At 48.4% G+C, this 17966-nt stretch overlaps 1 protein-coding gene across 2 annotated transcripts in view; it reads right to left on the bottom strand.

Annotated features, from left to right (window-relative positions):
* The window catches only part of LOC144503830 (diacylglycerol kinase beta-like), a 559892-nt gene that overhangs the window by 335040 nt on the left and 206886 nt on the right, over positions 1 to 17966 (bottom strand). For both annotated transcript variants that reach the window (XM_078228759.1, XM_078228758.1), the window contains 3 exons: positions 15393 to 15442; positions 10284 to 10358; positions 6309 to 6428 (listed from right to left, as the gene is read on the bottom strand). In XM_078228759.1, coding sequence (XP_078084885.1) covers positions 6309 to 6428; positions 10284 to 10358; positions 15393 to 15442 — 245 coding nt within the window. The remainder of the gene's footprint in view (positions 1 to 6308; positions 6429 to 10283; positions 10359 to 15392; positions 15443 to 17966) is intronic.

Genomic DNA, 17966 nt, shown 5'->3' with positions numbered 1-17966 from the left:
TGAAGCAGACCGGGAGGAGTGTGTGAAGCAGACCGGGAGGAGTGTGTGAAGCAGACCGGGAGGAGTGTGTGAAGCAGACCGGGAGGAGTGTGAAGCAGACCGGGAGCTGTGTGAAGCAGACCGGGAGCTGTGTGAAGCAGACCGGGAGGAGTGTGTGAAGCAGACCGGGAGGAGTGTGTGAAGCAGACCGGGAGGAGTGTGTGAAGCAGACCGGGAGGAGTGTGAAGCAGACCGGGAGGAGTGTGTGAAGCAGACCGGGAGGAGTGTGTGAAGCAGACCGGGAGGAGTGTGTGAAGCAGACCGGGAGGAGTGTGAAGCAGACCGGGAGCAGTGTGAAGCAGACCGGGAGCAGTGTGAAGCAGACCGGGAGGAGTGTGAAGCAGACCGGGAGGAGTGTGTGAAGCAGACCGGGAGGAGTGTGAAGCAGACCGGGAGCTGTGTGAAGCAGACCGGGAGGAGTGTGAAGCAGACCGGGAGGAGTGTGAAGCAGACCGGGAGGAGTGTGTGAAGCAGACGGGGAGGTGTGTGAAGCAGACCGGGAGGAGTGTGTGAAGCAGACCGGGAGGAGTGTGAAGCAGACCGGGAGGAGTGTGTGAAGCAGACGGGGAGGAGTGTGAAGCAGACCGGGAGGAGTGTGAAGCAGACCGGGAGGAGTGTGAAGCAGACCGGGAGGAGTGTGTGAAGCAGACCGGGAGGAGTGTGAAGCAGACCGGGAGGAGTGTGAAGCAGACCGGGAGGAGTGTGAAGCAGACCGGGAGGAGTGTGAAGCAGACCGGGAGGAGTGTGAAGCAGACCGGGAGCTGTGTGAAGCAGACCGGGAGGAGTGTGTGAAGCAGACCGGGAGGAGTGTGTGAAGCAGACCGGGAGGAGTGTGTGAAGCAGACGGGGAGGAGTGTGAAGCAGACCGGGAGGAGTGTGAAGCAGACCGGGAGGAGTGTGAAGCAGACCGGGAGGAGTGTGTGAAGCAGACCGGGAGGAGTGTGAAGCAGACCGGGAGGAGTGTGAAGCAGACCGGGAGGAGTGTGAAGCAGACCGGGAGGAGTGTGAAGCAGACCGGGAGGAGTGTGAAGCAGACCGGGAGCTGTGTGAAGCAGACCGGGAGGAGTGTGAAGCAGACCGGGAGGAGTGTGTGAAGCAGACCGGGAGGAGTGTGAAGCAGACCGGGAGCAGTGTGAAGCAGACCGGGAGGAGTGTGAAGCAGACCGGGAGGAGTGTGAAGCAGACCGGGAGGAGTGTGAAGCAGACCGGGAGGAGTGTGAAGCAGACCGGGAGGAGTGTGTGAAGCAGACCGGGAGGAGTGTGAAGCAGACCGGGAGGAGTGTGTGAAGCAGACCGGGAGGAGTGTGTGAAGCAGACCGGGAGGAGTGTGTGAAGCAGACCGGGAGGAGTGTGTGAAGCAGACCGGGAGGAGTGTGTGAAGCAGACCGGGAGGAGTGTGTGAAGCAGACCGGGAGGAGTGTGTGAAGCAGACCGGGAGGAGTGTGTGAAGCAGACCGGGAGGAGTGTGTTTCAGACCGGGAGGAGTGTGTGAAGCAGACCGGGAGGAGTGTGTGAAGCAGACCGGGAGGAGTGTGTGAAGCAGACCGGGAGGAGTGTGTGAAGCAGACCGGGAGGAGTGTGTGAAGCAGACCGGGAGGAGTGTGTGAAGCAGACCGGGAGGAGTGTGAAGCAGACCGGGAGCAGTGTGAAGCAGACCGGGAGCAGTGTGAAGCAGACCGGGAGGAGTGTGAAGCAGACCGGGAGGAGTGTGTGAAGCAGACCGGGAGGAGTGTGAAGCAGACCGGGAGCAGTGTGAAGCAGACCGGGAGGAGTGTGAAGCAGACCGGGAGGAGTGTGAAGCAGACCGGGAGGAGTGTGAAGCAGACCGGGAGGAGTGTGAAGCAGACCGGGAGGAGTGTGAAGCAGACCGGGAGGAGTGTGAAGCAGACTGGGAGCAGTGTGAAGCAGACCGGGAGGAGTGTGAAGCAGACCGGGAGGAGTGTGAAGCAGACTGGGAGGAGTGTGAAGCAGACCGGGAGGAGTGTGAAGCAGACTGGGAGCAGTGTGAAGCAGACCGGGAGGAGTGTGAAGCAGACCGGGAGCAGTGTGAAGCAGACCGGGAGGAGTGTGAAGCAGACCGGGAGCTGTGTGAAGCAGACCGGGAGCTGTGTGAAGCAGACCGGGAGGAGTGTGAAGCAGACCGGGAGCAGTGTGAAGCAGACCGGGAGCAGTGTGAAGCAGACCGGGAGCAGTGTGAAGCAGACCGGGAGGAGTGTGAAGCAGACCGGGAGGAGTGTGTGAAGCAGACCGGGAGGAGTGTGAAGCAGACCGGGAGGAGTGTGTGAAGCAGACCGGGAGGAGTGTGAAGCAGACCGGGAGCAGTGTGAAGCAGACCGGGAGCAGTGTGAAGCAGACCGGGAGGAGTGTGAAGCAGACCGGGAGCAGTGTGAAGCAGACCGGGAGCTGTGTGAAGCAGACCGGGAGGAGTGTGTGAAGCAGACCGGGAGCAGTGTGAAGCAGACCGGGAGGAGTGTGTGAAGCAGACCGGGAGGAGTGTGTGAAGCAGACCGGGAGGAGTGTGAAGCAGACCGGGAGGAGTGTGTGAAGCAGACCGGGAGGAGTGTGAAGCAGACCGGGAGGAGTGTGAAGCAGACCGGGAGGAGTGTGTGAAGCAGACCGGGAGGAGTGTGAAGCAGACCGGGAGCAGTGTGAAGCAGACCGCGAGGAGTGTGAAGCAGACCGGGAGGAGTGTGAAGCAGACCGGGAGGAGTGTGTGAAGCAGACCGGGAGGAGTGTGTGAAGCAGACCGGGAGGAGTGTGAAGCAGACCGGGAGGAGTGTGAAGCAGACCGGGAGGAGTGTGAAGCAGACCGGGAGGAGTGTGAAGCAGACCGGGAGCAGTGTGAACCAGACCGGGAGGAGTGTGAAGCAGACCGGGAGCAGTGTGAAGCAGACCGGGAGGAGTGTGAAGCAGACCGGGAGCAGTGTGAAGCAGACCGGGAGGAGTGTGAAGCAGACCGGGAGCAGTGTGAAGCAGACCGGGAGGAGTGTGAAGCAGACCGGGAGCAGTGTGAAGCAGACCGGGAGGAGTGTGAAGCAGACCGGGAGCAGTGTGAAGCAGACCGGGAGGAGTGTGAAGCAGACCGGGAGCAGTGTGAAGCAGACCGGGAGGAGTGTGAAGCAGACCGGGAGGAGTGTGTGAAGCAGACCGGGAGCTGTGTGAAGCAGACCGGGAGGAGTGTGTGAAGCAGACCGGGAGCTGTGTGAAGCAGACCGGGAGGAGTGTGTGAAGCAGACCGGGAGCAGTGTGAAGCAGACCGGGAGGAGTGTGAAGCAGACCGGGAGGAGTGTGAAGCAGACCGGGAGCTGTGTGAAGCAGACCGGGAGCTGTGTGAAGCAGACCGGGAGCAGTGTGAAGCAGACCAGGAGGAGTGTGAAGCAGACCGGGAGCTGTGTGAAGCAGACCGGGAGCTGTGTGAAGCAGACCGGGAGGAGTGTGAAGCAGACCGGGAGCTGTGTGAAGCAGACCGGGAGCTGTGTGAAGCAGACCGGGAGGAGTGTGAAGCAGACCGGGAGGAGTGTGTGAAGCAGACCGGGAGCTGTGTGAAGCAGACCGGGAGGAGTGTGTGAAGCAGACCGGGAGCTGTGTGAAGCAGGTCAGCATCACTGAAGTGACAACGAGAAACATCGCTGGAAAGCCAAGAGGTGATTGGCTGGTGAGTATTGCTGCTGCTTTTCTTTTCTCTAAAGTTAAAATTGGTGAGTGGCGGGAAACATTGGGAGCAGAGCGGGGCTATCCACTCCTACCAGGGGCCAGTCTGTGGGTTCACAGCCTGCATTTGGAAAGATAATCAAGTTATAATATCATAGGGGAGTAGTTAGGTGATTTGATCATGAGTATTTCCTATTGATCTTATCTAAATAGGGGAATAAACTATATCTTATATTTTATTTTAGAAGTTGGAGGAGCCCTGCCATTTTTCTATCTATTAGTTAATAACTTTGCTACTGCAAATAATCCTTTACCAATGCTAATAAACCTTACTAACATAATAAACCCTAATAATATTTAATAATAGTGACTAGTTGGGTATCACAGGGATCTGTGCTAGGACCCCAACTGTTGACATTATATATTAATGATTTGGAAGAGAGGGCTGAATATATTATTTCCAAATTTGCAGATGATACAAAGTCAGGTGGGAGGGTGAGCTATGAGAATGATGCAGAGATGCTTCAGCGTGATTTGGACAAGCTGAGTGTGTGGGTATATGCATGGCAGATGTAATATAATGTGGATAAGTGTGAGGTTATCCACTTTGGTAGCAATAAGAAGAAAACAGATTATTAGTTGAATGGGTGTAAATTGAGAGAGGTGGATACTCAGCGAGATCTTGGTGTCCTTGTTCATCAGTCACTGAAAGTAAGCACGCAAGTACATCAGGCAGTAAAGAAGGCAAATGTAATGTTGGCCTTCGAAGCGAGACGATTTGAGTATAGGAATAGGGATGTTTTGCTGCAATTGGATTAGGGGTTGGTGAGGCCACACCAGGTGTATTGTGTGCAGTTTTAGTGTCCTTATCTGAGGAAGGATGCCCTTGCTATAGACGGAGTACAGCAAAAGTTTACCAGGCTGATTCCTGGGATGGCAGGTCTGTCATATGAGGGGAGACTAAATTGGATAGGATTATATTCCACTGGAGTTTAGAAGAGTGAGAAGGGATCTCACAGAAACTTACAAAATTCTAACAGGGTTAGGCAGGGTTGACTCAGAAATGATGGGGGCGATTCTCCCATCGCAACCTGCAACTTTTCTGGCGGATGGGAGATGCGCGTCATCGGCCTTGTTTTGGGATTTGCGCATGCGCAGAGTTCCAGAACTGTCAGACTCCGGCGCGAATAGGCCCTGTCCCCCGGGTTTTTAATGAGATTCACGACTGGGACAACTGCAGTGCACCGAGTGGGGAGATTCGAGTGTGAAGTTGAATTGAGAAAACAGTCGTGATCTAGAACAGTTTTCTCACCAATTCAGCACTTTTGGGAGAATCGCCCCCATGTTCCCAATAGTGGGGGAGTCGTGAACTAGGGGTCATAGTTTGAGGATAAGGGGTAAAACTTTTAGGACTGAGGTGAGGAGAAACTTCTTCACCCAAAGGATGATGAATATGTGGAATTCACTATCACAGAATGTAATTGAGGCCAAAATGCTGTCTGATTTCAAGAGGAAATTAGATATAACTCTCGGGAGCAAAGGGATCAAGGGATATTGGGGGGGGGGATCAGGATATTGAATTTGATGCTCAACCATGATCAAAATGAATGGTGGAGTAGGCTTCAAGGTCTGAATGGCCTACTCCTGCTTCTAGTTTCTATGTTGCTATAATAAAAGGCTGGGTAACAAAATTGTGGCCCATAGAATAAGAGGTTCAATCAGCTTGGATTAAAAGTGGCTTAAGGACAGAAATCACCCTGTCATACTAAATGGTTATTTTTCAGACTGAAGAATGCAAGAATCACTGCACTGGACATAACTTTTTTTCTGTGTGTGTGTATGTATGTAGAATCACAGAATCGCTGCAGTGCAGAAGGAGGCCATTCAGCATATCGAACCTGCACAGACAACAATCCCACCCAGGTCCTATCTCCCTAACCCCACATATTTACCCTGCTAATCCCCCTGACACTAAGGGACAATTTATTATGGCCAATCCACCTAACCCACACACCTTTGGAGTGCGGGAGGAAACCGGAGCACCTGGAGGAAACCCACGCAGGGCAAACGTGCAAACTCCACACAGTTGGCCAAGGCCGGAATTGAATCCGGGACCCCCGCACTGAGGCAGCAGTGCTAACCACTGTGTCACCGTGCAGCCCCACATGCCTTATGTAAATGACATAGATATTGGGATTTCAAAATTTGATGCTGATACCAAACAATGGGAAAGAGGGCAGTTGATATAAATCAACTACAGCCGGACATAGATAGGCAAGTAGAATGGGAGGCACACGGCAAATGGAATTTAATACAGAGAAGTGTGAGGTGGTGCATTTTGGCAGAGCGAGACATGTGTTCAATGTAATGAGGATTACTTACCATAGTTATGTAAATAGCTAAGAAACATCATTGGTTTTTAGCAGTATTCTCACTGATACAATAAAATTATTTGTACTATACCGGAAACTTCAGTAGATGGTTAGATCAAGTCATTCTCCAGTACCACAAGTTGTCACGAACATATCAGTGATAGTTGCAAAAAGAACGTGTGTTTAAAATTCTACTTCTAAATAACACAACGTTTTACTGATGAATGCTCACAGCCCTCTACTTACTGTCTCCATGCCAAGGAGGACGAGTAATGGAATGGTAGTTATTCCTCCTCTAATCCACTCTTCCAGCGTAACTGTACCATCGTGATCATAGTCTATTTCCTCCATCATCTCCATTAGAATCTGCAGTGTAACATATGAACACATAATCTCCTAATGTGAAGAGACTTTCCTTAAACATGTATTCTGCACACTTTGAAAACAAATACTAAAGATTAGCATTAAAGCACTTACTGTTCTCTTTAAAAGTTACAAGGTAAGCTAATGCAACTCTTTCTATAACCATTCCAAGATATTTATCAAAGGTGAATAATTGCTGGGCACAGATAAAGGGGCTTGATGATCAAAGGCACAGTGGTCAGAATTAAATCTAGTGAAGACTTTTGGGGAAGGGGAGAGAGGTAACGAGGTAAAGGATTCTACGGTGCAAGGTGAGATAGCTGAAGATGCTGCCATCAAAGGTTGAAGGAAATGGGAGGGGTTGCACAAGAAGTTGAGGTGTAGAAACAGAGGGCATGAGCTGACAAATAAGAGCGCAGGAACTGAAAATGCAGGGAGTGGGAGGAGTGGGTGGACAAGGGCTGTGGAGAGATTTGTATACAAGAATGAGGATTGGATGCCAATGGCGGTCAGTGATAATAGAAGCAAGTGAGCTAGATTTAGGGTGCTACATGATGGAGATGTGGCAATTGAGATGAGTTAGTGTTTGGAGGATGGAGTCTAGGAGAACATTAGAGGAGTGGAAACCAGAGATGAAGATGTGGATCAGAGCAATGGAAGGTAAAATAATGGGGGTGAAAATCAATGGATAAGACATGGAGCTTTAAGCTTTCAGGTAGGATGCTGAGGGTGAACACAATTGAGTTGAATCTGAAACATACATAGAAAATAGGAGGAGGCCATTCGGCCCTTTGAACCTGCTCCACCATTCATTATGATTATGGCTGATTATCAAATTCAATATCCTGATCTGTTCCTTCCTCCCATATCTCTTGACCCCTTTAGCCCCAAGAGCTATACCTAATTATTTCTTGAAATAAGGCAACATTTTGACCTCAACCTTTCTGTGGTAGTGAATTCCACAGATTCACCACTCTCTGGGTGAAGATATTTCTCCTCACCTCAGTCCTAAAAGGTTTACCCCTTATCCTCAAACTACGACCCCTAGTTCAGGATATTCCCATTGCCATTCTTTCTGAATCTACCCTGTGTAATCCTACACGAATTTTATAAGTTTCTATGAGCTCCCCTCTCACTCTTTGAAACTCCAGTGAATATAATCGCGCGTCTCAGTGGCTAGCACTGCTGCCTCACAGCACCAGGGACCCGGATAACTGTCTGTGGGGTTTGCATGTTCTTCCTGTGGATGCGTGGGTTTCCTCTGAGTGCTCCAGTTTCCTCCCACAGTCCAAAGATGTGTGGGTTAGGTTGATATGGCATGCTGAATTGACCCTAGTGTCAGGACGATCAGCAGGATAAATACTTGGGGCTCCAGGGATAGAGCCTGGGTGGAATTGTTGTCAGTGCAGGCTCAATGGGCCGAATGGCCTCCTTCTGACTGTAGGGATTCTATGGTTCTATGATTCTAAACTTAACCGATTAAGTCTCTCCTAATATGATAGTCCTGACATCCCTGCAATCAGCCTGGTAAATCTTCGCTTCATTCCCTCTATAGCAAGAACATCCTTCCTCAGGTAAGGGCATCAAAACTGCACACAATACTCCCGGTGTACCCTCACCAACACCCTATATAATTGCAGTAAAACATCCCTTTTTCTATACTCGAATCCTCTTGTTACGAAGGCCATCATGCCATTTTCCTTCTTTGCTGCCTATTGTACCTGCATACTTCCTTTCAGCGACTGATACACAAGGACACCAAGGTCTCGCTGAGTATCCACCTCTCTCAGTTTACACCTATTCAAATAATAACCTGTCTTCCTATTTTTGCTACTGAAGTGGATAACCTCCCATTTATCCACATTTTACTGCATCTGTCATGTATATGCCCACTCACTAAGCCTGTCCAAATCATATTGAAGCATCTCTGCATCCTCCTCACAGTTCACCCTGCCACCCAACTTTGTATCATCTGCAAATTTGGAGATAATATATTCAGTCCCCTCTTCCAAATCATTAATATATAATGTGAACAGTTGGGTCCTAGCACAGATCCCTGTGGTACCGCACTAGTTGCTGCCTGCCAATCGGAAAGAGACCCATTTATTCCATCTCTTTGCTTCCTGTCTACTAACCAGCTTTCCATCCATCTCAAGACAGTACCTATAATCCCTTGAGCTTTAATTTGACGTAGTAATCTGCTATGTGAGACCTTGTCAAAAACCTGCTGAAAATCTAAATAAACCACATCCACTGGTTCTCCCTGGTCAACTCTACTAGTTACATCCTCAAAGAGTTCTGGTACATTTGTCGAGCATGGTTTCCCTTTTGTAAACCCATGCTGACTTTGAATGAGCTGCAACAAGGATATGGAGAATGTGCAGCATCTTTGACAGGGCTAAAAGATATTGTTTTAATCTTGGAATCAGAAAATTCCACAACCCATGATTACAGTACAGAAGCAAATCATTTGGCCTATTAGGTCCAGGCTGGCTCTCTACAAGAGCACTTAGCTAGCCCCACTCCCCTGTCCCTCCCATTTCACCTGCAATTGTTTTTAGCTTCAGGTCTAGATGCTTATCTAATTCCCTTCTGAAAGCCACAATTGAATCTGCCTCCATCTCTCTCTCTCAGGCAGTTCATTCTTAATTACAAGAGGGAACTCTGGTGAGATGAGTGCAGAGTTGGGTGAAAAGGAAGCAATCCAGTGCTTTATACTGGAATGCAAAAATAAAGTGAGGGTAGAAATAGGAGTGGACCGAGGCAGTAGAAGGTTAGCTTTCTGAGGAGAGGTGGATGACTAAAGTTTTGAAGCATGTAGAAAAGTGCATGTGTTTAAAAGCACAGAAGCGGTTAGGTCAGAAGTCAGTTTTTGATAGGAAGGAGGAAATAATGCGGGTTTTTACGGAGTACATTTCCTGTGAAGAAATGAAGGTCATGATAGTGTGGGGTGGGGTGGAAGTTGAGTGAGGATTGGAGGGCGGTGAAATTGAGGGAAGGGTGGGGAGGGGGGGGCGGGGGCAGGGGAAATTTAAGGAAAGGTTGAAATCCTATCACATATTAAGCTGATCTTTCTCTTCGTCCTACCTGTGACTGTAACATGATATTTTGCACCCTATCCTTTCCTGCTCCCCTATGTACTCTATGAACAGTATGTTTGGCTGTACAGGGCACAAGAAACAATACTTTTCACTGCATTCCAATACACGTGACAATAATAAATCAAATCAAATCAATGAGAATGAGGGCATAGCTTCTTGCAAAGTCTAAGCAAAAAGATCTTTGTGAAGAAATTTCCACTATAAATAAATATACTTCCCATCAGCATACAGTTTACATACTGTACACTGATGCATGCATTACGTAATTTAGGCCACACAATATTTGAAATCATTGATTTTTTTTTTCTCCCAATTGTTTCCCAATTATTTTTGAAAGCTTTATTAATGTGGATGTGGAAGGAGCTCTGGTGAAATTATAAATGCAATGTGGCCCAAAAACAACGAAAGGCCAGAAACAACTAAACTCCCAAACAATTGCTTTGTAAGTAGCATACTTCATAATAAGCAGGAGACATGTGGCAGCATGTTGTATCTGACATTTTAAATTAACTTTGTCCTAATGATTTGTGGGCATGCTAACAGTGGCTATTAAAGGCATAAATCCAATAGAAATGACAAATATGCATGTAATTTCTGAGAAACATAATGTGAAGTTTGCAGAGCAGTTAGTTAGCAGGATAAAACGCGGTTTTTAAATATCTGACAGTGGTGTATGTTCATACCATCATACTGTCATGAGCTGCAGTCAAAATTTCACTTGTTTAATAAAACAATTCTGCTTCAATGCAGCACTTACCGGCCTGAGTTCAGTAGCATCCCATTCCAGATATTCTGCTACATGGACCATTTGGTTAATGATACGGTCTAATTCCTGAAGTTAAAATAAACATAGAAATTAACCAACTGACCATTTATCTTTTGCTTGCAAAGACACTATGGGCCCGATTTTACCAACAATTTGCGCCCGTTTTCAGGCGCGAAATCGTGGTAAAGTCGGGTGTGAGGCCTTTATCGTGATCTGCACCCACGTCCGCGCAGATCGCCACTTTACCGAGACCCGCAAATGACGGGGATCCGTTCCACGCCCAAATCGGGCGCAACGACGATTTAAATGTATTTGCATGCATTTGAATTGAATTAATGAACTGCCCGCCCAACTCTATCAGCATTTCCCCCTTTACCACCGCGTTTACCAATCCGGAACCACGCTTTTAGGGACCTGCTGAATAAAAGTCCGAGTCGGGTGCTCCAGCTTCTGAAAAGCGCGTTCAATGTTTCCAATGGCTCTCTGGCTCAGGTCAGTGGTGGGGGGAGGGGGAGGAGGGAGGTGGGTCAGATCATTCTCTGGTTGGAGGGGGGAGGAGGGGAGTGAGGTCAGATTGTTGTCTGGTTGGGGGGAACGGGGGGAGAGGAGGAGGCGGGTCAGATGTATCTCTGGCGGGGGAGGGCCAATCATTGTCTGGTGGTGGTGGTGGGGGGGGAGGGCCGATCTTTGTCTTGTGGTGGTGGGGACGGGGACGGGGACGGGGGGGGGGGGAGAGGAGGAGGAGGGGTGTCAGATGTTCCTCGGGAGGGGAGGGGGAGTGAGGCCAGACCATTCTCTGGCGGGGGCGGGGGGGGAGCGGGGTGAGCCAGATCGTTGTATGAGGGGGGTGGGGTGGGGTGTGAGACCAGATTGTCGTCTGGAGGGGGCAGGGGGGAATGAGCCAGATCGTTGTCTGGGGAGGGGGGGGGGGTGGAGTGAGGCCACATTGTCGTCTGGGGGGGCGGGGTGGGGAGTGAGGCCAGATCATTGTCTGGGGGTGTGGGGGGGGGGGGTGTGGGGGGGGAGGGAGGCGGGTACGATGTATTTTGGGGGGGAGGGGGCAGATGGATCTCTTGTGGGGGGGGCAGTTGGATCTCTGGTGGGGGGGGGCAGCGGGTCCGCTGCCACTCTGCGGGTGATCGGTGGGGAGGGGGGGCAGGGGTGGCGATCGGTCTGGGTAGCAGGGGGGTTGGGTAAGGGGGACCTCCCACTACCCAGACCGATCACCACCCCTGCCCCCCTCACCGATCGCCTGCAGAGTGGCAGCGGCCCCCCTGCCCCCCACCAGAGGTCCATCTGTCCCCCCCCACCAGAGATCCATCTGCCCCCCCACCAGAGATCCATCTGCCCCCCCACCAGAGATCCATCTGTACCCCCCCACCAGAGATCCATCTGTACCCCCCCCACCAGAGATCCATCTGTACCCCCCCACCAGAGATCCATCTGTACCCCCCCACCAGAGATCCATCTGCACCCCCCCCCCCCCCCGAGATCCATCTGCACACCGCCCCCCCCCCCGAGATACACCCTCGCTCCCACTTGTCACTCCCGGGTTGCTTTATCCGCTTTCTGCGGCCCGGGAGCGACCTGACACGGGCGCGCTTTTTCCAATTTTTTTCTAACTGCGCATGCGCAGTTCAGAGCTCCGATCGTTCCGGCCGCGCTAAGCCCCGCCCACAGCGCGAATGGGACTGGAGATGGCTGAGCGCGTATGAAAGCAGATTTCTATGTCGGATCTGTACTACGCCCAGATTCAGCACTTAGAATGAAAATGGTAAAATCGGGCCCTATGGGTTTTGTTTTACTAGCCCACAGGAAATAGGCTGGGAGGTGGAGGCCTCTTAAATCAACATCGGAAGGCATCAAATGGTGGGATTAGCTACACTGACCATCAGCCGACCATACAGCCACTTCCAGCCCTCACCGGTATTTAACCGGTACATGGGCCAACCATCTCATAAAAAAACCACAGTGGCCTCCGAGCAGGTTCCCAGGGTGGGATGAGAGGGATGGGGAGTGGGGGGATGGACATACATAAAACCATAAGACATAGGAGCAGAATTAGGCCACTCGGCCCATCGAGTCTGCTCCGCCATTCAATCATGGCTGATATTTTTCTCATCCCCATTCTCCTGCCTTTTCCCCATAACCCCTGATCCCCTTATTAATCAAGAACCTATCTAGCTCTGTCTTAAAGACACTCAATGACCTGGCCTCCACAGCCTTCTGCGGCAAAGAGTTCCACAGATTCACCACTCTCTGGCTGAAGAAATTCTCCTTATTTCCGTTTTAAAGGATCGTACTTTTAGCCTGAGATTGTGCTCTCTGGTTCTAGTTTGTCCTCCTAGTGGAAACATCCTTTCCACATCCACTCTATCCAGGCCTCGCAGTATCCTGTAAGTTTCAATAAGATCCCCCCTCATCCTTCTAAACTCCCAACGAGTACAGACCCAGAGTCCTCAACAGTTCCTCGTACGACAAGCTCTTCATTGCAGGGATCATTCTTGTGAACCTCCCCTGGACCCTTTCCAAAGCCAGCACATCCTTCATTAGATATGAGGCCCAAAACTGCTCACAATACTCCAAATGGGGTCTGACCAGAGCCTTATACAGCCTCAGAAGTACATCCCTGCTCTTGTATTCTAGCCCTCTCGACATGAATGCTAACATTGCATTTGCCTTCCTAACTGCCGACTGAACCTGCACGTTAACCTTAAGGGAATCTTGAACAATGACTCCCAAGTCCCTTTGTGTTTCTGATTTCCTAAGCATTTTCCCATTTAGAAAATAGTCTATGCCTCCATTCCTCCTTCCAAAGTGCATAACCTCACACTTTTCCACATTGTATTCCATCTGCCACATCTTTGCCCACTCTCCTAAGCTGTCCAAGTCCTTCTGCAGCCCCCCGCTTCCTCAATACTACCTGCCCCTCTACCTATCTTTATATCATCTTCAAACTTAGCAACAGTGCCTTCAGTTCCTTCCTCCAAAGGAAGAACATCATAGGTGGGGTAAGGTGCCTTCCTTTCTGGCTGCTCTATGATCGATGGAGTGGACAGAAATGGCTCCATGCCACCACTGGAGGATTTATCCCTGAGTGCCAGTGTCTGCCTGCCAGACCCAGCACAGTAAAAAAGACTTTTAAGGGCACCTCGACATGGAGGTGCTACCTCCTTTTCCCTGCAGCCTCCTCAGCACCAGCCACCTTTACTGGTGACATGTGGAGAATGCCAGCCCGGAGGGCTTGGCAGCTCTGAGTGATGAACCATTCATAATCCCAACAGTAATATCCTGCTTAGGGTCCTGCTGTCCTCCCACGCAGGCTCGGGACCTGCTTTTACCCCAGCAGTAGTTCCCTCTAAAATTTCACCCTGTATATTTCAGAACATGAATCATCACAGATAATGTTTATCAGAGAAAGTCACTGTATAAATTGCATAAACCTTGCATTCAAATCAAACCATTTTACATTTCCACATCCTGCCTCTAAAACAAGTTAAAGACAAAGATGAAGAACAAATTAAAATTGCACCTTGCAAAGATATCTCCCTATTACACTTGGAATCCTTGTTGCCGTAGCCTTTCAGTTGCGAGTAGCTAATTTTTTGGCATCATGAGGAAAACCTACACAATACCCTAATTGTTACTAGATCGATTGTGAAAACATCAGCTTACTTTCTGTGGACTTACATCCCCTTGTTCTCAGTATAAATTAGCTATTTCTGGACATCGAAACTGCAAAAGCAATTAATTACTATTAATACTTGCGGATTCCTTCCTAAAGCCCCAATCTGTGGCGAATGCGGAGGGTTCCATGGCTGAGTTAAAGTGGCACCGGACCCTTGATACATTATTAATTACCAGGGTGGGAGTGGGTGGCATGGACGGGGTATGGGGATTGTGTGGGGGCTGAGAGGAGAGGGCTAAAGGGCTGTTTTTTGGTTTTATTGTTTTTGCTATAGCTGAAATGAAGTCCCAGAGAACTGAAGTGAACCTTTAAACCAGCGTGCTTTGACATTCCCCCATATGGCTGTCTCCACACCCGGGGGTGGCGGTGGTGGGGGCGGGGGGGCGCAGTCCCACAAACCATTGGAATGAAAGATCGACTGTTTGGGACACTCCCTCCGCAGTTGGGGTTGAAGAGTTGGGAAATTTCATACTTGGGAGCAAAATTTCAGCCCCAAGCCTCCCTGCTAGAGTTCAAGATAAGCTGCAAACTTAAAAGCGTGGCATTAAAAATATTTGAGGCCAACAAGTCTTTCGACTGTCTCTGCTAAGCTTGAAAAAAAAAAGCCATGCAGACCAGGAAAACTACAGGTTCAATCCCTGATTTGTGCTGAATTAACTGGAGCAGAACTGTTTGGACAGTTAAACTCTGCACTAGGCTTGTCAACTTTGGTTGGAGATACTCCAGGAGGTTTTGCCACTTGATTCTTGCTTCGACAGTCCTGCCACTGGCTGCCCAGCATGTTCCTCCTCATGTGTACCCGCATTCCTGTGCCAATTGGAAACTGAACGGAGTCTTCATTATCCGATGTCCCGCTGTCAGTCAAACAGCGCTTTTCTCAAAGTTTAATACTTTTATAATTAATAAAACGTGTTTAAATAATTTTTTAAGAAGCATTTTTTTGATGCACCTGTGATTTTTCTCCTGGGTTGCTCACAAAAGTCTTGGAAATAAGTCTTCAGTGCTTGGAGACTCTTGGACAATCCTGGGGAATTGGGAACCATTCTCAGCACCCAGAGCTCAAGAAGGTTGGTGGTGGTGGTGAAGATGTAAAAAAAAAGGCCGAGTTGCTGTTACTAATTGATGTTTAATGACTCATGCCATAAAATGGGTGTAACTTGGGGAAGAACAGGATGGGATACAGCTGTCATGTCCTCCATTGACAAGTAATCTCTTTAAAACAATATTGAAGTTTACGATATTTAATTACTGCAGGAAAAACTGTATGGAAACCATGAAATTGTTCATTACTATTGATGCTTCTGCTGCAATATTCAGGAGATATATGGACTTTGAAAAGACAGAGAATTATTTCTGTTGGGTAGATGAGTCTCAAGGAATGCGACTGCAAACTATTAAATAAAAAGACTTACTGAGCTGTCCAGAACACCATTTCCATCTGTGTCATAGAGTCGAAACATAACTGTCAAAAAATAAATATTAGAAAGTGAATAATGATACACTCCAATACTGAACCTCAAATATTAATTATTTTTATGAGCTGAATATATAATCTTTATTGAAAAAACAGAAGCTGAGCATTAACAGTGATTCAGCATTTTAAGAGATTGGTGTCAATTCTCAAAATCATGTGAATGGGCAAACACAGCATTCCTTCCTCAAAATGATTTCTGAGGAGAGGTTGGAGAGAGGAGAAGGTTTTTTGGTGTGTTTTGTTGCCCCTCACATATAGGTTTACCTCACATATTTGGGATCTACTGAAGGGCAAGTGCACCAATGCAATCTAAAGTACAGCAAGATCCTTGAGACTTATCAGTGCTATTAAATACAGATAGGATAGCTTAATTGGTAGGAGTAATATCAAAGCTGCTACAAAGACTACTCCAGGATTCCTTAAAAAACCTACTAGACTAGGAGGTTCGCATCCACTTCCCACAGTCCACACATCATTACTGTCACACTTTTCAATGTCTCACAAATTTGATTGAGTTTTTTGAAGTGGTAACCAAGAGGTAGATAAAGGCAGTGCAGTCGACATTGTCGGCATGGGCTTTAGCAAGGTTTTTGACAAGGTACTGCATGGTGGGTTTTTGCACAAGGTTAAATCTCATGGGATCCAGGGTGAGATAGCCAATTGGATACAAAATTGGCTTGATGACAAAAGACAGAGGGTTGTTGTAGGGGGTTGTTTTTCAAACTGGAGGCCTGTGACCAGCGGTGTGCCTCAAGGATCGGTGTTGGGTCCACTGTTATTTGTCATTTATATTAATGATTTGGATGAGAATTTAGGAGGCATGACTAGTAAGTTTGCAAATGACACCAAGATTGGTGGCATAGTGGACAGTGAAGAAGGTTATCTAGGATTGCAACCGGGTTTTGATCAATAGAACCAGTGGGCTGATGAATGGCAGATGGAGTTTAATTTAGATAAATGTAAGGTGATGCATTTTGGCAGATCGAATCGGGGCAGGACTTACTCAGTTAATGGTAGGGTGTTGGGGAGGGTTGTTGAACAAAGAGATCTGGGGGTACAGGTTCATAGCTCCTTGAAAGTAGAGTCACAGGTGGGTGAAGAAGGCATTTGGAATGCTTGGTTTCATTGGTCAGAATATTGAATACAGGATTTAGGACATCTTATTGAAGTTGTACAAGACATTAATAAGGCCGCACTTGGGAATACTGTGTACAGTTCTGGTCACCCTATTATTGAAAAGATATTATTAAACTAGGAAGAGAGCAGAAAAGATTTACTAGGATGCCACCGGGACTTAGAACATAAGAACTAGGAGCAGGAGTAGGCCATCTGGCCCCTCGAGTCTGCTCCGCCATTCAATAAGATCATGGCTGATCTTTTCGTGGACTCAGCTCCACTCACCCACCCGCTCACCATAACCCTTAATTCCTTTACTGTTCAAAAATATATCTATCATTGCCTTAAAAACATTCAATGAGGTAGCCTCAACTGCTTCACTGGGCAGGGAATTCCACAGATTCACAACCCTTTGTGTGAAGAAGTTCCTCCTCAACTCAGTCCTAAATCTGCTTCCCCTTATTTTGAGGCTATGACCCCTAGTTCTAGTTTCACCCGCTAGTGGAAACAACTTCCCTGCTTCTATCTTAGCTATTCCCTTCATAATCTTATATGTTTCTGTAAGATCTCCCCTCATTCTTCTGAATTCCAATGAGTATAGCCCCAATCTACTCAGTCTCTCCTCATAAGCCAACCCTCTCAACTCCGGAATCAACCTAGTGAATCTCCTCTGCACCCCCTCCAGTGCCAGTATATCCTTTCTCAACTAAGGATACCAAAACTTGATGGTTTGAGTTAGAAAGAGAGGCTGGATAGACTGGGACTAGATTGCCTGGAGCGTAGGAGGCTTAGGGGTGATCTTATAGAGCTGCCGGAGGCAGTAGTAGAGGCAGATACAATTTTGTCTTTTAAAAAGCATTTCGACAGCTACATAGGTAAGATGGGTATAGTGGGATATTGGCCAAACGTGGGCAATTGGGACTAGCTTAGTGGTAAAAACTGAGCGGCATGGACAAGTTGGGCTGAAGGGCCTGTTTCCATGCTATAAACATCTATGACTATGACTATATTCCCTGGAACTATCACCTGGTCAACCATCGCCCATTGTAAATGTGCACAATAATGCACGCCTACAATTATAGTCATGTTATGTGTAATGTTAATGCAGACATTTGGCAATTCCCTGAATACAGCTATAAACATTTTTCTTTAATGCTAACGTAGAGGGAATGCAGGAATGTACTTCAATAAGACACACTTAAATCCTTCATGTTAATAAATTCATAAAGTTCACAAAATATCTTGTTTGTAAACATGCTTTAAAATTGGGCGGCACAGTGGTTAGCGCTGCTGCCGCACAGTGCCAAGGCTCTGGGTTCAATTCCGGCCTTGAGTGACTTTGTGAAGTTTACACATTCTTCCCGAGCCTGCGTGGGTTTCCTTTGTGTGCTCCGGT

Source organism: Mustelus asterias, chromosome 14 (assembly GCF_964213995.1).
Source record: "Mustelus asterias chromosome 14, sMusAst1.hap1.1, whole genome shotgun sequence".
NCBI lineage: Eukaryota > Metazoa > Chordata > Chondrichthyes > Carcharhiniformes > Triakidae > Mustelus > Mustelus asterias.
This window is presented reverse-complemented; position numbering and strand designations above follow the sequence as displayed.